Source organism: Mercenaria mercenaria, chromosome 12 (genome assembly GCF_021730395.1).
Source record: "Mercenaria mercenaria strain notata chromosome 12, MADL_Memer_1, whole genome shotgun sequence".
NCBI classification, from domain to species: domain Eukaryota; kingdom Metazoa; phylum Mollusca; class Bivalvia; order Venerida; family Veneridae; genus Mercenaria; species Mercenaria mercenaria.
In genome coordinates this window covers 73457569-73482545 of record NC_069372.1, presented here as the reverse complement: position 1 = coordinate 73482545, position 24977 = coordinate 73457569, and the positions used below count along the sequence as shown (strand labels likewise).

At 36.4% G+C, this 24977-nt stretch overlaps 1 protein-coding gene across 5 annotated transcripts in view; it reads right to left on the bottom strand.

Annotated features, from left to right (window-relative positions):
• Positions 1-4435: 4435 nt before the first annotated feature.
• LOC123533531 (synaptic vesicle 2-related protein-like) overlaps positions 4436-24977 on the bottom strand; it is a 64934-nt gene continuing 44392 nt past the window's right edge. For 4 of the 5 annotated variants that reach the window (XM_053520329.1, XM_045315184.2, XM_053520330.1 and 1 more), the window contains exons 9-17: positions 24656-24787; positions 20318-20394; positions 19421-19497; positions 18721-18831; positions 16924-17035; positions 16438-16519; positions 14032-14121; positions 11482-11595; positions 4436-10626 (exon numbers count right to left, since the gene is read on the bottom strand). In XM_053520329.1, the coding sequence (XP_053376304.1) occupies positions 10588-10626; positions 11482-11595; positions 14032-14121; positions 16438-16519; positions 16924-17035; positions 18721-18831; positions 19421-19497; positions 20318-20394; positions 24656-24787 (834 nt within the window). In that variant the 3' untranslated portion in view covers positions 4436-10587. Of the gene's footprint in view, positions 10627-11481; positions 11596-13692; positions 13755-14031; positions 14122-16437; positions 16520-16923; positions 17036-18720; positions 18832-19420; positions 19498-20317; positions 20395-24655; positions 24788-24977 lie in introns of all 5 variants that reach the window. The other variant, XM_053520331.1, reaches the window with a different exon arrangement.

Sequence of the window (24977 nt, the reverse complement as noted above, 5' to 3'; positions counted from 1 at the left end):
CGGTACCGTGAGTATATACTTGATTCAAGTAACACTCCTTTTTATTTTACAAAATTCAGTAGAAACAGATAGCATTACAACCATGTTATATAATTCTTATTTGTCATATAAAATTAGTTATCACTAGCCATGATTCCTGACAATATGGTATTTGATGATTTGTAGTTATTTCATATATGGAGAGGAATTTATATAAGTTTTAAATAACTTGTTTTCCGATCCATTAATTTCATGTATTTATTGTTGTATACCATGTATGTCAAACTTTCTGAAATAAAGTTTAAACCAAAAAATGAATTAACTGTTTTCGGAGTTCATGCGAAATGAACGACAGAATAGGATCGGCAAATTAAACATAAAGCGCTAGCGCGGGATTCATGTTTAATTTGCCGATCCTATTCTGTCGTTTATTTCGCATTAGCACCGACATTTCATTTCTTAATTAAAATAATAGGTGCGGGGGGGGGGGGGGGGGGGGGGGGGGGGGGGGGGGGGGGGGGGGAAGCTCTACTGCTAGGGTAGTTTTGAAAATTTTGAAATTTAGAATTCCAACAGTGCGATCTGACGAGTTCTAGGTGCCATTTTTAACCCACTTTTCTGAAACTAATTAAATTAATAATGAGCTTTCCGACGGCTTCATTCATTTTATTTATAATATTAAAGTGACAGTGTGGTATAGATATAAACATCTATACAGTATCTCTAAGTTTTTGTAACCATGACAGCAGGGATGCTTTAAAGGGCATTTTCTATATATTTTGGCGAAAATAACCTTTTAAACATCCCTGTTTTCAGGGTTAAAATGTAATGATCATTTTATTATAATAAAACTATTCGAAACGGATGTAAAGTCATTAATTCATAACGCTACCCTGAAATAACAAGAGCACCGCAATGCGGAGCAATATACGCCCGAAGGTATGACATTTGACCCCTAAGTGTGACCTTCACCTTGAAGCGAGCCATCTGAAACATGCACACTGAAAGTCGTCTCGATGTGGTGAACATTTGTGCTAAGTTTCTTAAAAATCCTTCAAGCAGTTCAAGACTTACAGTGAGGACATGAAATTGCTTTGACCCTATTATAAAGTATGACCTTGACCTCGAAGCGAATCATCCAAAACATGCGCTCTGCACGTTGTCTCGATGTGGTGAACATTTGTGCAAAGTTTCTTAAAAATCTTTCAAGCAGTTCAAGAGTTACAGAGCGGACACGAAACAAAGTCATGTGACCTTTGACCCCTAAGTGTGACCTTGAGCTTGAAGCGAGCCATCCAAAACATACGCTTTGCACGTCATCTCGATGTGGTGAGTTTGTGTCAAGTTTCTTCGAAATCCCTCAAGGAGTTCAAGAGTCAAGAGTTACAGAGCAGACACGAAATTGCCACCGACGTCATTACATAATACGTCTCTTCGGGCGTATAAAAAGTCACATAATATGAATTAATATATATATATATAGTGTAGCCCTGTATAGTACCTTAGTTGCTGCAAAGCAACAAGAACGTGTGAAATATTTACTCCTGCCGTTACTAGACTTAGGAAAATGGGACAAGGGGATGCAACCCCTCCAAAGTAAGAGTTGGGGGTCAACGTATGCACTGCCCTTTGAAACAAAGCAATAACTCCAATTTTTCAAGTAAAAGTTTGCGTCCGAAATTGCTTGAAGTACAAGTTTGCAACAAAAAGAGCTTGAACAAGATTTATTTGGGTATAGAATCGTCTACGAAACATAAAGAACCAGCCTTTATACGCCTTTTCACCATTAGTTATTTTGTCTCAGACAGGCTAGTTTGATCATAAGAATTAAAAAAAAAAGAGGGTCATGATGATCCTGAATCGCTCACCTGAGTAATATGAGCCACATGTTTCAAATGGCAAACTGATGCTAAAATATTAAGAAAGTAGGTCAAATTCATGGACACTGAAAGTCAGTTTTAAGATCGGTGTGCAAAACTGTACATGTCTTCCAAATTTCAAAGCTGTATCTTAAAAAAACAAGAAAATAGGTCAGTAGGTCAAGTTCATGTAGTTCTAGAAACCGTACAGCGAAGAGCTGTATAAACACTGTTGTTTCTTAGGTCCATTTGACATATATTTTCCCGCCTTTCGACGTATGTTTTTGTCAAGGTCACTTTCAAGTGACCCCTAATCATTTGGGGTCATCAGGTAATTATAATTAAACAGTCTAGGAAATATGATCTGATAATTTTTAAAGTATGTTTTCCTATATTCAACTCGACTCAAATAGTTTAATGTATATAACTCATATATCTGGTGACGCCGGGGCTCTTTTCACCCCATGGGCATAATTTGAACAATCTTGTTAGGGATCCACTAGGCAATGCTACATACCAAATATCAAAAGCCTAGGCCTTGAACTTTCAGACAAGATTTTTTTTCCTATAAAAGTTTATGTTAACTTGGGGGACCCCCAGGGCACGGGCCTCTTTTCACCCCAGGGGCATAATTTGAACAATTTTGGTAGAGGACCACTAGGCAAGGCAACATACCAAATATCAGAAGCCTATGCCTTGCAGTTTCAGGCAAGATTTTTAAAGTCTTTTCCTAAATATGTAGTCTATGTAAAACTTGAGATCCCCCATGGCAGGGCCTCTTTTCACCCCAGGGACATAATTTGGACAATTTTGGTAGAAGACCACAAGGGAATGCAACATACCAAATATCAAATGCCTAGGCCTTGCAGTTTCGGACAGGAAGATTTTGAAAGTTTTTTTGTATATAAGTCTAGGTAAAACTGGAGACCCTCCCCCGCCCCAGGCAGGGCCTCTTTTAACCCTAATGTTATAATTTGAACAATTTTGGTAGAGGACCACAAGGCAACGCTACATACCAAATATCAAAGGTAAAGGTCTTGTGGTTTCAGGCAAGAAGATTTTTAAAGTTTTTTCCTATATAAGACTATGTAAAACTTGTGACCCCCGGGGTGGGGCCTCTTTTCATCCCAGGGGCACAATTTGAACAACCTTTATAGAGGACCATTAGGTGATATCGCATGCCAAATATCAAGGCTCTACGCCTTGCGATTTTGGACAAGTTGATTTTTAAAGTTTTTCCTTTTGGTTGCCATGGCAACCAGTTCTGCATGGAATTCAATTCATTGAACAATTTTGAAAAGGGGCCACCCATGGATCATTCCTGGGAAGTTAGGTGTAATTCTGACTAGTGGTTTTCAAGAAGATTTTTTTAGAATGTTGACGGACGGACGACGGATATTGAGCGGTCACAAAAGATCACCATGAGCCTTTGGCTCAGGTGAGCTAAAAATGGCAAGAAATGATGCTGTTCAAATATAAAAAAATGGACATGTCAATAACTTTGTCAATGTCGAAATCTACGACACTGAAATGCAAAACTAAGTGTGACGTAGACATAGAACTGATGCATGCACATATCCATACAGTTCAAAATACCAGTGTTCAACTCTTGGAGAATGTTGATTGTACTTCTCTTTGTACAAATTTTGTTGGAGATTATATCAGAGTTATCTCTCCTTGTAAGACAACGCCATTTGCAACAAAGCAGAAGTTTTGTGAAAATGTCTATATGCACACGGTTGAAGTATGTTCACCGTTTAGGGTAGGTTATCATTGCGTATAATATACTGACTAAAGGATAAGGCAAGTATTACCATGTCAACCTTACTTACATGGTGTACATACTTAAACAGTGAACATATAGACATAAACAAGTTTTGTAGCAAGTATGTAACTTAGTAACGTTAATTTGTGACTGACGATTGTATTTACCATTGAAAACAATAGCGATATTTAGGCAGCAGCTGAGTGAATGTAATTATAGTTAGTTGTTTGATGATTTATTCAAAGTCGCAAACAACGCTTCTTTTCATTGATGTAACTCTTTCACGTAGATCTAGTTATTAGGCGTAGGAAAATGGGACAAGAGGATCACCTAGTTTCAAATTATAGCTAAATTATATAAAGACAGACATTCTGACCACTTCTCAAGTAAACCCTGGTAAAAAAAATATGACTTTCAATATTAATAAGGTTTCTCTATGATTTGATCTAGTGACCTCTAGACAACACGTGACCAAAAGTTGAAAGTTGCTTAGGTTTTATAAATTTAAATATTGTAACCAAATGTTGATCAGGTGGAAAAATGTGCATTCTTAATGTCTAGAGTGCTGACAAAGTTTTGTATCTTGGCAACCTAGTTTTAACCCTTAATTACCCAGAAACATGGTAAAATTTGAGAACTTTCAAGTCATATTTTCTGATTTTGTTTTGCTAAATACACATTCACATGGGAAATGCAGATTCAACCAAAGCATTATTCATTCTGATACACTTCAAAAAGCTCTGTAAGTATGACTCAAGATTGAAGTTTAGTGCCTTTAGAATATAAAAGTAAAGAACTGTTTCCCTGATAGTGGAAAATAAACAAAAGTAACTCAGTTTCAAAGTTTATTCATAGCTGAACTTTCTAACATTGTGACAGACAAAGTGACATAACTACAGAAAACATGTCTCAACAAGCAGCTGCATTCAATAAACGCTTGATGCCCCCGGTGGCATCCTTGTCGATTCGAAGCAACCTAAGTCCAAAACGAGGTCAAGGTCAAACTGAGGTCAGGTGATGTTTGAAGATGAGGAATGGTCACAGGTTACATCTGTATTAGTACTGATTCATTCTTGTAAGCGGTATTAATGCTAGACAAAACGGTCCCATTTGGTTAACCAAGAGATGGCCCATATAAAGCAACCTTAGTCCAAAATGAGGTCAAGGTCAAACTGAGGTCAGGTGATGTTTGAAGATGAGGAATGTTCACAGGTTACAACTGCATTAGTATCAAGTCATTCTAGCAAGGGGTATTGATGCTAGATGAAACAGTCCCATTTGGTGAACCAAGAGATGGCCCATATAAAGCAACCCAAGTCCAAAATGAGGTCAAGGTCAAACTGAGGTCAGGTGATGTCTGAAGATGAGGAACGTTCACAGGTTACATCTGCATTAGTATCAAGTCATTCTAGCAAGGGGTACTGATGCTAGACGAAACGGTCCCATTTGGTTAACCTCGTACGGACGATCACTATATGCCTCCCGCATCAGTAGATGCCGGGGGCATAAAAGTAGCTTGATTAAATTATAAGAACATATAAAATGCATGCTTTTATTCCACTGATAAGAGATTCTTGAAATAATTAACATAAAATAAATAATTAACAAAAATATCTACATGGAATGTATGATATGCAAATCAGGTAAACAATAATAACAAACATAACCCTTACCCTGCTAAACTTCTATAATGAACTTGTCCACCTTTCAATTTGGACAGTACCATTAACTGTTCAAAGAGGTGTTTTCCAAAAAGATACTGACTGAATGGCAAACAGTGCAGATCTTGATCAGACTGCACAGATGTGCAGGCTGATCATAATCTGCACTGGTTGCAAGGGCAGAATCAATCATGTTCAGCATGATAAGGGTTAACATATCTCAGAATATTGTATCAGTCTATTTCATTGGTTTATATTTTGTCAAGTCAATATGGCTATCAATTATTTTTAACATTTATACTTTAAGAACATTCACCAGCATCTGCTAACTTTTGGTCAAATGTTTATTTCTCATCTGTCTTAAGATGTTTGGAGGTAGGTAAAGGGAGACAACTCAGTAATAATGCCATGGTAAAAGCTTAATTCTATGTAAATGGGACCTTCATGCTTTTTTTGCGACATAAACAGTACAATAAAATATGATACAGCTGAAAACAAAATATTCAGTTTCGATAAATAACAAAATACACTCTACCCTCACCTCCCTCCTTTCCTGATATGAGATTTGAATAACAATATGAAAACATAATGACATTTTAGTACCTGTAGCATGTAAAAAATGGAGTCTGAAAATACACTACTAATAAGACTAATCTTATACTTTAAACACACAGATTCAACACCTGAACCAATATAACAATTACTCACTACCTAACTGCTAGCAGTACTTAGGCTAGCGTCAAATAAATATTAAGGTTTCAGTCATGCCAACAGTTGGTAACTTAAGACTTACACCTAAGTTTGAAAAAACATTGTCATTGCAATCATGGTTTACACATTAAGGCAAAAAGTTGATTCTTTAACTACTAATTTCTGTGCAATTTAAGTAGCAACAGTGTGGTACAATGTATTAACAAGGCAGTCTGAAAGACAGCTATATCCCCCACCATTGTTATGGATAGTGGAATGGTTTATGGTATTAGGTGGAACCATTAAACAATCAAGTTGTGACCTTGACCTTAAGCTGGCAGGGGTGAATTTTGAATTCTGCACATTGTCTTGATAAATGGAATATTACAGCCAAGTCATATCAAAATCCTTCAAGGGGTTTAGGAGATACTGAGCAGACATAAAATGGAAGGCTCAAAACATCGACATTGTGACCTTGAACTTGAGCCAACAAGGCTGACTCATGAGTTCTGCACATCGGCTTGATAAGGTGATTAAACCCAAGTTCATGAAATTCATTCAAGGGGTTTAGGAGATACAGAGTGGACACAAAATTGAAGGCTCAAACATTTGACCCTGAATAGTGACCTTGACCTTAAGCTGACATGGCTGATTTATGAGTTCTGCACATCGTCTTGATGAGGTGATGATTTGACCAAAGTTTCTTGAAATTCCTTCAAGCGGTTTAAGAGATACAGAGCGGACACAAAATGGAAGGCTCAAACATTTGACTCAGGAGTTGTGACCTTGACCTTGAGCTAACATGGCTGACTCATGAGTTATGTACATCATCTTGATTAGGTGATCATTTGACCCAAGTTTATGAAAATCCTTTAAGGGGTTTAGGAGATATAGAGCAGAAACAAAATGTAAGTCCCAAACCTTTGACCTTGACTTGTGACCTTGACCTTGAGCTGACATGGCTGACTCATAAATTCTGCACATCATCTTGATAAGGTGATCATTTGACCCAAGTTTCATGATTATCCTTTAATGGGTTTAGGAGATATAGAGAGGACACAAAATGTAAGACTCAAACCTTTGACCTCAAGTTGTGACCTTGACCTTAAGCCGACATGACTGACTCACAAGTTCCTCACATCATCTTGATGAGGTGTTCATTTGACCCAAGTTTCATGATTATCCTCCAAGGGGTTTAGGAGACACAGAGCAGACACGAAATGGAAGGCTCAAACCTTTGACCTTGAGTTGTGACCTTGATCTTGAGCTGACATGGGCGACTCATTGGTTCTGCATATGTCTTGATGAGGTGATCATTTGACCCAAGTTTCATGATTATTCTTCAAAGGGGTGTAGGAGATACAAAGCGGACAAGAAATGGAAGGCTCAAACCTTTGACCTCGAGCTGTGACCTTGACCTAGACCTGACATGGCTGACTCATGAGTTCTGCACATCGTCTTGATGAGGTGATCATTTGACCAAAGTTTCATGAAAATCCTTCAAGGGGTTTAGGAGATACAGAGCGGACACAAAATGTTACGTACAGACAGAAGGATGGACGGACGGATGGAAAGAGACCATTCCTATAACCCCCTGTTGTGGGGGATTAAAAAAAAAACATAACAGGAAATTAAAACTTGTGCCTGCTTGTAAGCTGCACAGACACCTTGCCTTTCATGCCATTGTTTCAACTACATGCCAACTCTTGAAAGATTCTAAGAAAGAATTTTACAATCGAGTTGTGTTTCAAGCCCACAGCGTCACCCTGAAACACACCACTTTCATTTAAATTCCTGTCTTAAAATCCTAATGAATAACAGGCCTCATACACAAGTATTGATAAACTGTGTATTATGCAATAAAAAAAAATAACTAAATATATCTATATAACTTATGAGTTGATGTATACATAAAACTATATCAAAAAGCAATAAATGTATAAAAATAAATATAACAGGAATGTTGTGTTGGAAATTTATACAAATTCTCTTCAAAAATGAAGTCTATATGTAAACCGTCATGAAACTGCTTCAAAAATAAGCTGGTATGTAAAATATCAGTACACATTTGCCTTTCTTACACATGCTGCTAGGATATCTTTTAAAAGCTGCGGAAACCTTTCATTATTTAAAGTGCTTTTTTTTAAGTAAGAAAAAAAGACATAAAAACTGTATCAAACACGTCTCCGGAAAACACATGATAGAATAATTATTATAAAGTCCAAAAAGGGACATGACTCCATCAGATATTATAAGGTTATTTAACATTGTTCTGTACAATACGGAGATATATTAGGACAAGAACCCAGCTGAAAAACCATTTTGGACGAGCTGCTAGGCAAGTCAAATATGTTTTTCCCAGCTGGGTAAGAGTCCAAATATATCTTGTATTGTACAGTTCTATGTTAAGTAACCTTTTTATCCTATATCTGTTTTATTTCATTTTAAATTAAAAGTGATTCACTGAATATTGTATTTCTGCCTTCCTGATTTCAAGATGCATAATCAAACTCTGTACATAGAGCGCCTACTTCACCTGATTTACATATGGAACATTTTCAAGTGTTTCAGGTTTTATCGTATGTTTAACATGGGACTTTTTGAACTGTCCAAATATGGAAAAAATACAGGTTTTTTGTACGCACATGCGTCCAATAAGGTAATATACAAAATAGATATTTGTGGTAATATATAAAATAGATATAGAATAAAATAAGTTATGTAAGTCCTGACAATACGAGCATGTCCACTTTCTGTTGCTTATGTATACCAAATGTCATTTGAACTGGAGGAGTCTAGTACAAAATATTTTGCTGCAGTTGTAATATTTCAAAGTAACAAAAAGGCCAAAACCTACAGAAAACCTACAGAAAACATGTCCTAACAATATTTTCATGTCCATTTCATGTGGATGAGGTACTGCAGCAGCAAGTTTCATTTCAAATGGATAAAAACTGTAGGTGGATTTAGGTATACAATGTAAATGTCCAAAAACGACTCAACAAAACAAATAGTCAGACATAAAAGCCCTGCATATATGTGCCCACTTGATGTTGATGAAGTAGACCAAATTTCTCAAATTTCTTCAGAATAGGATGGAACCTAGGGTTCTTCACCACTGGGAGGCATAAAAAACATTTAAGTGCAAGTGAATCAAAAGAAATATGATCTGAAATAGAATGTCTGATGTCAATTTGGTGACATGTCCCTTTCAAAAAATATACTCGTACACAAATTACATATTCTACAAAAATTAAATTTGTCTACCTGTAAATTACCAGAAGCAAAATGAAATATACAAACACACACTACCATCAGTTAAGTGTGCTATTTGATTATTTTAACATCTATCAAAGAAAATAAAAGAGAAAAAAAACAAGACAATTCGAAGCAAGAAATGAACACAAATTCAAAGACTGTAATTGCAAATACATTGGTCTGAAAACTATAACAGTAGAATGTCATTATAAGTACAAAAAAACATAGTAATTCAAGGACATCACAATGTCTTTAAAACATAGAACTGAAAGTGGAAAGAAGTTATCTTTCTTACAGTTATCATAATCAGTGTTGCCTTGTAAATTACAGGAAAAAAAGTTAAACATAACATCATCTATCCCTTCTTCGAATATAATTCCATTTTCAGCTGCTTGTAAACACAATACAATGTTTGTGACAGAGAATTCAATATGAGCTCACTACAAGACATACTAGTACTACAAACATAGCAAACAGAACAGATAATGCCTGCGCAGTCTGGTCAGGATCCATGTTGTTCGCTAACTGTTTGTGTAATTGCAATTGGCTTTGAAAGCGAACAGCATGGATCCTGACCAAAAGTAGTCTGGTCGGGATCCATGCTGGTCGCAAAGCCACTATGTTGGTTTTCTCATGGCGCAGCTCAATATATCTTATTTTGTAAAGGATATAATTTAAAGGATTATTTTAGACATGAAAGATTTTGACTTTGTGGAATGAAATATTAAAACAGTAACTTATATATCAGTAGTGTCTCTAGTTTGTTTTCAGGTCTTCATCAGCTACTGATCTCTCTCTCTCTCTCTCTATATATATATACACACACACAGAGGTTAGCTGGTGTATGTCATATATACGGTACCCACACATAGGTCGCTAGCATATTATGCTATATAAACACATGAAAGCCATCTGATGTATGTTTTATATATACAAAGGAGTCAACTGGTGTAAGTTATACATATACACACACAGATGTCAACTGGTGTATGGTATATATACAGAGGTTATCTGATGTATTTTATGTTAATTTTTAGAGACTAATCTGCAAATAAAATTCAACAATCAGTAATCATAAATAAAGGCTAGTACACAGACAGCTCAGCAAAGACTCCAGCTAAAAACTGACCTCTGTTATGCGGTCACCTGGACTTAACAGTCAATTTCAGCATTTCTTTCAACAACCAATCCTGATTAATTGTGCTACAAAGATCAGTGTTAGTTTCTAAATATTCAATATCTACACTTCAGATCATGACACAATGTACATCAACCATCAATTCTGTTATAAATGATCAAAACAAAATTAATAACAATAGCTTTTGTTTTCAATAAATATGTTACAATTGATCTCCTATCCTGTACAGTTGTCTGGTTAGCTTGGTTTGACAGTTTTCTGATCATGGCTGTGATCCTGAAAAAAAGTAGAAATAATCCTTTGTTACAAGACATATTTTATTCTTTCATTCATAAAAAAGAAATTTAAGAAAGTAGTTTTTATTTCATTGAGGCAAAAATGTTGTTGAGTCTTTCAATGAATGTAAATTTTAAATTTACCTTTATATCTTTTTCAATTACAAATATAACCCACTTGCTTCAACTCCTGTTCATTAAACAAGTAGGCCATGATGGCCCTATATCACTCACCTGAATACTGCAAAGGTATTTTTACTAAAGGTTTCAATAATTATATGCACTCTTAGGCAGACTGATAACATTTTTACTACATCAAGGGCCATAACTCAGGTGTTTGTTCAGCAATCATGACCATTATTAAGCAGCCCTTAATGACAGCTTGCTCAACTATGTGAAACCCTTCCACATAACACTAGCTTACATACACGCTTAAACGTAGAACAAGAGGACAACGATGGCCCTGTATCGCTCACCTGACTGAATGGGTACATGCTGCTTATAGTTCAACAGGTGACTTTTACATATTCATGTCTGAGTATCATTTAAGGCTGCCAAAGAAATGTGGTCTGTGCTATGTTAACAATTTGAAACCCAGCAATTCTGACAAATTCAAGCGCTACAACTCTGGTTGTATTTCCAACATTGCCCATTATTAAACTAGAATTGTGTTCGTTGGACACGGATGCCCCAACATACTTTGCCGTCCTCTAAATAGCAAAGTTTTTAGTAAAGACCATCTTCACATGAAGGATGTTTGACTAACACTTGTTTTATAAACTCATGTCCAGTTCTACTGAGGCTCAATCTACCAATAAGCAACAAAACAGAAATATAAACAAGCTATGATTCATACCTTCATTTCTCTACCCTTTGTTTCTATTGGTAACAGAACCGAGGCAACAGCAGCTATAAGGGACATTACTCCGTATGTGGATATTGCCAAATATGCTGACACTTTTAACAGTACCTGAAATTACAAAAAGTGAATAAATTAACAAAGATCTAAATAAAATAACGAACACTGTATTTTTTAGTGACTCTCACTAACAGCATTGTCACATTAAGTTCAAAGGAATATACTATCATCTTACTTTGGACAGGTTTCTGTCCTTTACTTTTCATTTCCTGTGTTGAACAGGCTTGTATATGTATAATATTAAGGTTAATACAGGGCTGTAACTGGCTGACTGATGCAAGACGTGATTTATGTGTTCCTAGTCAAAACTGGATAATAAACTGATATATTCTAAAACTATAGCACTTAAAAAAGTTATATTTCAAACTTAGGAAATATTTCATATACACTGCAAATACCATATAATTTTGTTTTTCATTGGTTTTGTTGTGTTTTGAGTCACTCTGACAGAATTACTGTTCATATTGCAACTTTTCAGCTTCCGATGGTGGAAGACCAGGGCTGGACACCCTTCCAGGAATTATTTCAGGCAAGGGTAAGCACCTAGGCAGACTGACCTTCTGTAAGCCAGCTTGATGGCTTCCACACATTAACCCTTACCGTGCTGGACACGACTGATCCTGCCTTTGCGACCAGTGTAGATCATGATCAGCCTGCTCATCCATGAAGGCTGATCATGGTCTGCACTGTTCGCTATTCAGTCAGTAAATTTTCTGTGAACACCCCTTCGAATAATAAATGGTACTGCCCAAGTTGATTGATGGACTAGTCCATTTTAGAAATTTAGCAGGGTAAAGGTTAAGATATTTTCCACCTCAAGCAAGATTTTGAGCCTTAAGCAGAATATCAGATAGCATGTACATTTGATTATACTATTATACCATGTGAACATTGAAGACTACTGACATATACCATGTGTATAAACTAGGGCTGTCATCATTATATACCGATAAACAGGTATATTGCAATACAGATACAAGAAATTACTGTATCATAATACCTCATACCAGATATTTTCTGCAGTTTCATTACTCATATTTATTATAATGTTGTTCTTAATTTTTCCACCAATTTTGTATTTTGATCATTTGATTGATTAGAAAACCAAAAGAATAATGTTCCATATTTGAATCAAGTTAACTCTAGTCATGGTCATTCAGAAGTTCATTACAGAATAGGGAAATATATATGCCAGCCTGAAACTGAACATCATGTATTTGTGTAAACAATAATGTATGATGACTACCACAAACTGCCTAACAAAAATGCCAAAAGTGAAGTTTGGAATCACTTTTGGCTCGATCGAGGTAAAAAATGAAAGGAGTCTTAGTCTACTTGAAGGTAGTACCATCTGCTGGCATTAATGCGGGTCTGTGAAGAACTATGGCTAGACAAGTATTCTGAGAACTCGTGTTAATCAGCAAACTATAAGCTGCAAGTACATATATAGTAATACACTGTACTTACCTGAGCAACAAATTGGAGTTATTATTGCACCAACCCTTGCCATTCCACTACAGGAACCTAGACCTATTGTACACAGTGATACTTACCTGAGCAACAAATGGAGTTATTATTGCACCAACCCTTGCCATTCCACTACAGGAACCTAGACCTATTGTACACAGTGATACTTACCTGAGCAACAAATGGAGTTATTATTGCACCAACCCTTGCCATTCCACTACAGGAACCTAGACCTATTGTACACAGTGATACTTACCTGAGCAACAAATGGAGTTATTATTGCACCAACCCTTGCCATTCCACTACAGGAACCTAGACCTATTGTACACAGTGATACTTACCTGAGCAACAAATGGAGTTATTATTGCACCAACCCTTGCCATTCCACTACAGGAACCTAGACCTATTGTACACAGTGATACTTACCTGAGCAACAAATGGAGTTATTATTGCACCAACCCTTGCCATTCCACTACAGGAACCTAGACCTATTGTACACAGTGATACTTACCTGAGCAACAAATGGAGTTATTATTGCACCAACCCTTGCCATTCCACTACAGGAACCTAGACCTATTGTACACAGTGATACTTACCTGAGCAACAAATGGAGTTATTATTGCACCAACCCTTGCCATTCCACTACAGGAACCTAGACCTATTGTACACAGTGATACTTACCTGAGCAACAAATGGAGTTATTATTGCACCAACCCTTGCCATTCCACTACAGGAACCTAGACCTATTGTACACAGTGATACTTACCTGAGCAACAAATGGAGTTAATATTGCACCAACCCTTGCCATTCCACTACAGGAACCTAGACCTATTGTACACAGTGATACTTACCTGAGCAACAAACGGAGTTAATATTGCACTAACCCGTGCCATTCCTCTACAGGAACCTAGACCTATTGTACACAGTGATATTTACCTGAGCAACAAATGGAGTTAATATTGCACCAACCCTTGACATTCCACTACAGGAACCTGGAACTATTGACACAGTGATATTTACCTGAGCAACAAACGGAGTTATTATTGCACCAACCCTTGCCATTCCACTACAAGAACCTAGACCTATTGCACGCATTGAGGTGGGATATACCTGGAACAAAAATCACTATAAATCACCTTACATCATCATTTGAAATGATCTTATTCAAAAGACATCATCTGCCTTTAAATACCTACTGTCAAAATAAATTGTATTCTATTCATATGTCCTTTTCAAATGTCTTAACTGCTAGGCAAAACTGGCAGATTAAGGTTAACTCAATTTCTGGTTTTGTTATAAACTACAGCTGTCACAGGAGTGACGAATTACACCCCCACAATACGGCCTTGTCACAGAAGTAAGCCAATGTCAAAGTCGACCCTCAAAATCAATAGGGGTCATCTGCTGATCATGTTCAACCTCCCTATCAAGTTTCGTAATCCTTAGTAAGGCCCAAGCGTTCTCAAGTTATCGTCCGAAAATGGTTTAACTGTTCCAGGTCATTGTGACCTTGACATTTGACCTACTGACCTCAAAATCAATAGGTGTCATCTGCTGGTCATGACCAACCTTCCTATCAATTTTCATGATCCTAGGCCCAAGCGTTCTCAAGTTATCATCCAGAAATGGTTTAACTGTTCTGGGTCATTGTGACCTTGACCTTTGACTTACTGACCTCAAAATCAATATCGGACATCAACCTCCCTATCAACTTTCGTGATCCTTGGCCCAAGCGTTCTCAAATTATCATCCGGAAACCGTTTAACTGTTCTGGGTCATTGTGACCTTGACCCTTGACTCACTGATCTCAAAGTCGAACTTTACCCGTATTTTATGATGTTACACCTGTGTACCAAAATTTATGATCCTAGGCCCATGCATTCTCAAGTTGTCATCCGGAAACCGTTTAACTGTTCCGGGTCATTGTGACCTTGACCTTTGACCTACTGACCTCAAAGTCGAACTTGACCTGTATTTTATAATGTTACACATGTGTACCAAAATTAATTTGAATCTGTCAAGCCTTGCACGAGTTATTGTCCGGAAACCATGAAACCAAAGGACCGACAGACAAGCTCACTCCTATATGCCCCCTCAAACTTTGTTTGTTGGAGTATAATAATCTGCCTATTAAAGCACTTTGTGTGACAATTTCCCTGATGTTTAACATAACAAAGATTATTATAAACTGGCATAATGGCATTATCTGTAAAAAAAATCCAGTGGTTTCACATTAGTATCACATTCAACAGACTGGTTTTTAATTTTGGTACTGCAATCAATAGACTGGTTTTCCATTTCTGTATTGCAATCAACAGACTGGTTTTTAAGATTTGTGTTGCAACAAATATAAGACTTCTTTTCAGAAAATTAATGATTTCAACATAATGGATTTTCAGATCATTATTGCAATCAGTAGAGTGATTTTATAGATTAGTATTACAGTCAAGAGCTTTCATCAAGATAAGTACTGAAATTTAATGATGCTTTAACATTAGTATTTCAATCAACATACCTTTAGTGATCAGATTTACTAATGCCAGACGATTAGACATTGTTATTATGGATTTAATTTTCAACCTTACAGCATATATAATTCATTGTAGTTTAGTCTATGCTGTGTCACAGACATACAAAAAGCCTCCCTGGACTTATCAATGTTGTTATCATAAGTCACACATTTCTGGGGAAGAACAATGAAGAACATGTGCATTGGGCAGGTGGTATTCACATATTTGTCACATTAAAACTGTAGCAGAAACATTATAGATAGTATGGAAAGGTTTGTGTTTCACTGGCTACGTTGCCATATTAGGTAAGGTGGATAGTTTGCTAATCCTAGGTGATGTTGCCTTATTAGGTAAGTTTGGGCTGATTACCATTCTCGCATACCAGAGGTCTACCGTGGTTCCCCGGATGAACCTCTGGCACATTTCGCCGATATTTATGGTTTGGTTACATTACAGGTAAAACGTTTCAGCCAATCAGCGTCGTTTCGCGACAAATCGTAGCGAACCAATCAAAATCGTCCGTGAAAAGCGTGACCGCGTCCTTTCCATATCATCGAGGGAATACGATGTCCATTTACGACGAATATTATTATTTCTTGATGTAAATCTCTTAACGTCGAATTACAGGAATAAATCTTTATTTATCGCAATCATGGAATACAGCCATTATTCATCGTAAGCAAGTATCTTGTTTACATATTTTTTGAAGTTTCAATTCGGAGTTCCAAATAATGGCGAACAATGATTGGCTGAAACCACTCCCGATAGTAATTACGAGTGCGCATGCTCACCAAGTAAACGATGGAAATAAATCAGAGGTTCGTCTCGGGATTTTGACGAACCTCTGATGGATGAGAATGGCTGATTACCAGCATCATGTTAAATAATTAACAACAATAAAACAAGGTTAACTCACTTCTGGTGTATAAACATATGCTGCCTGGAAGGCTCCAGATATTAAAGCTCTCGCAACAAACAGGAAAAATGTCAACACAGGTCTGTAATATAAGAATATAACGTAATATTTCTCGAATGATAATTGTAACATTTAACCAATGAATCACCACACTATCACAATGATGATATGGCAGAAATCGCTTTATTAACACAAAATTCATTTAACATAGTTGTAACAAAGCTTGAAGATGACTGGGTCATTAACTGAGGGTACTGAATAATACAAGTTTTCTGTGCAGTCACATTAACATTTTCAAACTGAATACCAGTAATGGGTAAAACTTTATCTACACATTCATAGTTATTTTGCAGTGCAAATACAAATACAAATTTTGTTTGAAGTCGGTGTTATATATACAAACAACATGTACAGCTATTGACTGAAGGGTTTCTGAAAAAAATCACTTTTAAAAAATATTTATTTATTAAAAGTGGTCATTCTTACCTTATTGTACATATATTTGCTAGGAGAACAAAAACAGCAAAGAAGAAAAATTCTACAGCCATTGTGAACTTCCTGCCTATTCTCTCTATGATAAACACTGTTAGAAATAAACCTGGAAAAAACCCATAGTAGTCAGTGAAAAATCAAGATTAAACATGCAAGGTATCTCATCAAGATTATTATGATGATATTTGATAACAGCCATGATTGTAACATCTGTCTTGCCATGATGAATCTGATTTTAAACAAATTTATCAAATCATGATAATGAAATATAAGATTTTAAGATTTCAAGATCTATTTAACAAAATATTAAGTCCCACAATGGCAGCAAACATCAGCAGTATGATAACATATACAAGTATACAAAATGGATAATGGAAAATGGCTACATTTCGGTAACAAGATAATATACTAAGTGCAGATAAATAAAACAGATACTGTGAAATTTATGTTGCCATTATAAAAATAAGATTTAATAGCCATTGTGAAATCCACCTTGCTATGAAAATAAACATGAGATTAAACAAGTTCATCTAGCCATGATAAACCTGAGATTCAATGTCTAGTGTAAAAAATTTAATGTATCTTGCAATAAAAAACCTGTCTGTAATGAAATTTATCATGCCATTACTATAACAACTGCCTGATAAAGCCTGTCTGAGAAAAGCAGCCTTTCTCAGGTCTGTGACTTGAGAACACTTTACACTGTGTAAACCTATGATAAAGACTGTAAGAGCCCCACCTACTTTACTGTGATGTATGATTCGGTTAGGTATATTCAGTAATGTGCACTCCTATTTAACAAAAAATTAGAAGTTGTTAATAATGGCATGATAAATAAAATAACAGGTTACTAAAGGGAGTTCTCAGACGAGGCTAGATATGGTCCAGAAGGAGCGAGGCTTGCCGAGGACCGTATCTAGCCACATCTGAGAAACCTTTTCCTCAAAGGACAGTAACCTGTTATGTATCTAGCCATAATAAACCTGAGATTCAATGCCCAATGAGAAATGTATCTTGCAATGAAAAACATGAGATTAAGTCCCTACTGCAAAATTTATCTTGCCATGATACACATGAAACTGAACTATTATACTGACTGTCATCTTGTCATGACAAACAAGAGGTTAAACAGTCGTGCAAAATTTATCTTGCATGACAAACATGAAACTGAACTATTATACTGACTGTCATCTTGTCATGACAAACAAGAGGTTAAACAGTCGTGCAAAAGTTATCTTGCATGACAAACATGAAACTGAACTATTATACTGACTGTCATCTTGTCATGACAAACAAGAGGTTAAACAGTCGTGCAAAAGTTATCTTGCATGACAAACATGAAACTGAACAGTCATAAAATTTATCTTTTCATGATAAATCTGAGATTAGACTGTCATTTTGACATTTATCTTTCCATGAGAAACTTGTGATTTAAATTCTACCATGAAGTTAAACCTGAGATTTAAGATGAAACATGCTGGTGTTCAATTTTATTTCTCAATATTAATGTTCCTGAATGGTTTTTTTTTTTTGTAAAAAAACCCCAACCCAAATGGGTATGTATGAAAATAAATTAAACATCTGATATACTGTGAAATCCTTTAATTTTGTTGATATGAACTTTTCTAGTTTCATCCAAAAAGGCAGTTCCATTGCAGCATGGGTTTATGGGTTCAAGATTTAAAGGTATGATAAAAGGAAATTTTGTGTTTGTTTGGAATCCATTCTGTTGATAGACAAAACCATGAATTTGACAAAAATGAGTCCTCTTCGATTTTGATTTCATATTACCTGGAAACTCAGCTAATGTTGTCCAAGTTAGATCGACATAGTCATTTCTGGTCAGTGTTTTACAGTGTACGTAACATCCTGGATCCGATGGACTTTTGTCTTTGGTCGTACCTAAACAATAAATTTATAATATTATATAATATATATATATATATATATGAATCATGCCTTTCTGACTGGTTTAGAGTGTACAATAACCAATAATGACTGAAAAAAGTATAACAACTTTTCGTTGTAGTTTTTAAAACATTAAAAAGGATATAACAATGAGACAAGGAATATGACAGCGCATTAAATAACAGAAGTAGACTTATGTTCCAGTAAATATGAATTTTGCTGACAGAGGACAGTCAACAGTACTTTTAAGCAGGTAAACAAAACAATATATTTACCAATTACAGATTAATAATTATTAATTATTAAGCCAGGTTCTGCTTTACAACCTGTCTACGAACAAGATCAACTTGAAAAAGATCAATTTTATTTCTACAGCACTCCAATATACTTGACTTACTGCAGTCATTAAATTTAGTGAAGTTGTGAGAAGTTCCTCTAGGATTATTGTAAAATCAATAAGTTTAAACCACACTAACACAATTTTAGCTCGAGAGAAATTCAGCATTACCGATTCTGACAAGCTGTCAATTAAAACTGTGACATTAAAACATAAAACATGGTTTAAAGAAGTATAAACTGTTACCATGGCAACCATCTGGTGATTCAAAGAGCTCAGTTGTCATCAATACTATACCATAATAGGCAAAGGCAGACACCAACCTGAGGATATCAAAAATAAAAATGACAACATCAACAACTACAGCTATCACTGAAGGTGATTAATACTCCCAGATGCTACTTTGATATAAGAAAAGTAAAATATCTTAACTTTTGACCTTCAAATGTGACATGGACCTAGTGACCTCGGCTGTGCCCTCTACATGTCACTATGTTTTCAGTGCTCTGGTATATAGAGTGCTCAGGTATACAGTTTTTTTTTCTCACAGAACTTTATTTGTGTAACTATATGGTATAAATAACATATTTTACAAGATTGTGCAGTTTTTTTACCAGGGTAGGAGAGAAGGGGCATTAGGGGTGGGGCAGTGTTGTGGTCTAGGCCAAATGCCGAGTGCCTGTGGTCTTGATGAGGTTAATAAAAGGTTAATGAAAATTCTTTCATAGTAAGGTAGAGAATAAGGGTTCACTTATACTTCCTTGCTATAGAGCTAGCTTTATAGCAACAAGGTAGTGTCCGCCTTATGTGTGAAAGGTCCCGGGTTCGATTCCCAGTCAGTATTTTCAGTCTGTTACACTTTAACTTGTGAAGATATGGCACTGACATAAATTTAAGCTATTTGATATTTGACCTCTGTATCCTAGACCTTAAACCTAGTCACCTGGGTTATGCATACTGCATGTCGCCTCGAGTAAATAACTTTCAAAAGTGTGAAACTTTACTTAAACACTTTGTATACAAATATAATGACTATTTCAACAGAATTTGGGAAACTTCTGCTAAAGTTTACTTTTACTTAGTGATATTTTTCTGACTAGAATAAATCCCTGATAGCTCAAACTGGAAGCATATACCACATACCATATTGCCCATAAGATCACTGTTGTCCGGCATAACTCTGGGATAAAAAGGTCTTTCACACTCCCTCTTTTCACACCCTGAAAAAAAATTAGGAAAGCCTGAATTTGTTTGTTTGTTTTGGGTTTAACGCTGTTTTTCAACAGTATTTCAGTCATGTTACGGCGGGCAGTTAACCTAACCAGTGTTCCTGGATTCTGTACCAGTACAAACCTGTTCTCCGCAAGTAACTGCCAACTTCCCCACATGAACCAGAGGTGGAGGACTAATGATTTCAGACACAATGTCGTTTATCAAATAGTCATGGAGAACATACGCCCCGCCCGGGGATCGAACTCACGACCCCGCGATCCGTAGACCAACGCTCTTACCTACTGAGCTAAGCGGGCGGACTCAGGAAAGCCTGAAATCGGTATATGTCTACAACCTGTAATTTTTAACTGGCATCTCAGGCAATAAGAAACAAAGGATAAAAACCTTCTGTATTAGTCTGATCTACAATTATAACACTGCCTGAGAAAATTTCACATTTACCTGTGCAAATTTTAAATACCTTACACACTTATTAAGAATTAATACACCAGTAACAAGAGCTGTGTTATTACAGTGCCCTCTAAAATTTGAAAATATCACCATTACACATATATGTAATATCAGGTAATAAACTAAAGTTTAACCAAATTTTCTTGGCAAAAAGTTGTGGCAAAATTTTGTTAATTTGTACAAAAATTGGTTCTTTGATACCGTCTTATGATACAAAAGCCTCAAGTGAGGTTTGAAAGCATTCAGTCAAGCAGTTTTACAGAAAACCTGTTTACATATCTGTTCCTCAGACACAAATGTTGACAAATATTATAGCTCAGCAATATACAAAATTCAAAAAGTTCAGCTTTAAACCTTTATACAGGATGCAAGCATTACACATCTTATACAGTTATGTAACCTATTTTACCAGACAGTAAAAACTCACAGAGATGAGGGGCAAGTGATTCAAACTCAGTGCCTTTAACCACTCAGTCACAGAGGCCCCCAGCATGCACAGAAATATAAGCAATACTAGTAATATAACTAATATTTTTTTCTGATCTGCTCATTTTCTTTTGAAATTATGAAGTAAATTTCTATCTAAACAAGAGCTGTCGGAGGACAGCAACGCTCGACTATTCAACAGCCTTGTCGACTGAATGAATACGAAAGTCGAAAAAGGGGCATAATTTAAAAAAAGCAAAATAGGGTTATGGAACCTGCATAGTGCTTATCAGCTCATGACAGTGGACAAGTGTGTGAAGTTTCAATCCATTCCCATTAGTGGGTACTGAGATACCAGCTTACATATAAGAATTTAACCCAAAACTCCTAAGTTTAAAAAGGGGCATAATTTTGTAAAATGCAAAGTTGAGTTATTGACCCTTTGCACTGCATGTCATATCATGACAGTGAACAAGTGTGTGAAGTTTCAATCCTTTCCCATTAGTGGATACTGAGATACCAGCTTACATACAAAACCTTAACCAAAAAATTCTAAGTCGAAAAAAGGGGCATAATTTTGTAAAAAAGCAAAACAGAGTTATGGAACCTGCTTTGTGTATGTCAGATCATGACAGTGAACAAGTGTGTGAAGTTTCAATCCATTCCAATTAGTGAGTACTGAGATACCAGCTTACATACAAAACCTTAACCAAAAATGTGTAAGTCGAAAAAGGGGCATAATTTTGTAAAAAAGCAAAATAGAGTTATGGAACCTGTGCAATGTAAGTCAGTTTATCACAGTGATTAAGTGTGTGAAGTTTCAATCCATTCCCACAAGTGGTTGCTGAGATACCAGCTTACATACAAAACCTTAACCAAAAATTTCTAAGTCAAAAAAGGGGCATAATTTTGTAAAAAAGCAAAATAGAGTTATGGAACCTGTGCAATGTAAGTCAGTTTATCACAGTGAATAAGTGTGTGAAGTTTCAATCCATTCCCACAAGTGGTTGCTGAGATACCAGCTTACATACAAAAACTTAACCAAATCGGGACGCGGACGCGGACGCCGACGCAGACGCGGACGCCGACGCATGGGCGAGTCCAATAGCTCTACTATTCTATGAATAGTCGAGCTAAAAAACTATTCTTGTTTTCTGCTTTTTACTGTAGGGATATTCAAGAGCTCAAAATCAACATATCTTAACCCTTAGCCTGCTAAATTTCTAAAATGGACTGGTCCACCATTCAATTTGGACAATACCTTTTATTATTCAAAGGGGTGTTCACTGAAAGTTTACTGACACAATAGCGAACAGTGCAGACCATGATCAGTCTGCACATCTTGGTCTGCACTGGTCGCAAAGGCAGAATCACTTGCCGCCAGCAGGCTAAAGGTTGATATCCCATATATAGGCAATAAACAATGACAGCCCTGATATTGAGATTTTGCAGGTATCTTTTCACTGATCCATGATAAGAAACAAGGAGCTGCGTTCAATAAACGCTTGATGCCCCGGGTGGCATCCATGTCGATACAAAGCAAGCTAAGTCCAAAACGAGATCAAGTTTAAGGTCAAGGTCAAACTGAGGTCAGATGATGTCTGAAGATGAGGAATGGTCACAGGTTACATTTGCATTAGTATCAAGTCATTCTAGTTAGGGGTATTGATGCTAGATGAAACGGTCACATTTGGTTAACCTCGTATGGACAGACAAACAGACGAACGGACGGACAGGACAATCACTATATGCCTCCCGCATCAGTATATGCGGGGGCATAAAAACAAGAGGGCCATGATGACCCTATATCGCTAACCTGAGTTTAGTTGCTTGCTTGAACAAATTTCTTTGCTAAAGCTTCAGAAACAAAAAGCTAGGTGAGTAGGTCATGGTAAAGATTATTCAAGATAACTACTGAAATCTGTTAAAAAATTATACAGGTGGTCCTAATCTCTTTGCTGTAGCTTTAAAAACAAAAAAGTAGGTCAGTAGGTCAGGGTTAACAATATTAAAGATGAGTATTGAAATCTGTATCAAAAAATTATACATGTGGTCCAAATTTCTATGCTGTACATTCAAAAACAAGAAAGAATGTCAGCAGGTCAGATTAAGACTACTTAAGATGAGTATTGAAACCTGTATCAAAAATTATACAGGAGTTCCAAATTTCTATCCTGTAACTTCAACAAGAATTTTTTAAGAGGTTTTTCCCTACACAAGTGTGCACCCCCCACCCCCATCTGCCCCTGCGTGAGGCAAGTTTTAACCCTAGGGGATAATTTCAGCAATATAGGTTAAAACTACTACACAATGCTACATACCAAGTATCAAAGCTCTAGTCCATGTACAAGAACATTTTCAAAGTTTTCCTTGTATAAGTGTATATAAACCATGTGAACCCCAGGGCCGGGCCATATCTGACCCTAAGGGGATAATTTGAATATTTTTGGTAGAGGACCATTAGATAATGTTATGTACAAAATATCAAAGCCCTAGGCCCTGTGGTTTTGGACAAGAAGATTTTCAAAGTTTTCCTTGTATAAGTGTATATAAGAGTATTTAAGGAGAGAGTTTCAAATAAGCTTTCAGCTTCCTACTCAATCCTGTATGCTTTTTTTGATATATATATACATGTTGTAAATTTTGTGATTAATAAAATATTGTTTAAACCAAGTGTATATAAACCATGTGACCCCCAGAACGGGGCCATATCTGACCCTAGGGAGATAATTTGAACACTTTTGGTAGAGGACCATTAGATAATGTTATGTACAAAATATCAAAGCCCTAGGCCCTGTGGTTTTGGACAAGAAGATTTTCAAAGTTTTTCCCTACATAAGTCTATATAGAAACCATGTGACCCCCAGGGCAGGGACATATTTGACCCTAGGGGGATAATTTGAACAATCTTGGTAGAGGACTACTAGATGATGCTACAGATCAAAGCCCTAGGCCCTGTGGTTTTGGACAAGATTTTCAAAGTTTTCCCTATATAAGTCTATGTAAACCATGTGACTCCCAGGGCAGGGCCATAATTGACCCTAGGGGATAATTTGAACAATCTTGGTAGAGGACCACTAGATGATGCTACATACCAAATATCAAAGTCCTAGGACCTGTGGTTTTGGACAAGAAGATTTTTAAAGTTTTTCCTTTCGGCTGCAATGGCATTCAATTCTTTAAACAATTTTTAAAGAAGACCATCAAAGGAACATCCTTGTGAAGTTTCATCAAAATTGGCCTGGTGCTTTAGGGGGAGATGTTCTTTAAGGGAAAGTGTGGACGGACGTATACAGATGGATGTACGGATGGTGAGTGATCACAATAGCTCACCCTGAGCACAGAGGAGCTAAAAAAAGAAATGGTTTTTACCTTTAAGGAAGGCTCTACAAGTTTTCCTAGAGGCATAGGTTTACCATTCTCCTTGGCAATACGTTCTAATGTAGCCAACGCACGTGTTCTGTTGCCACGAGTTATATCATATCTCGCACTTTCAGGTAACCACTGTAGAAAATATATAGTAGTCATCTTAAAACCAATTTTAATACACAGTGAAAACATTTAATTTGTGGTCATGAAATTTCATGGTCTCGACAAAAATGGTGACTTCCTTGGAACACAACTTTGCTGGTTTCAAATATCTAAGATGAAATAAAGGGGGATTTGCTTTTCCACTGGGACTGAATAATTTTGT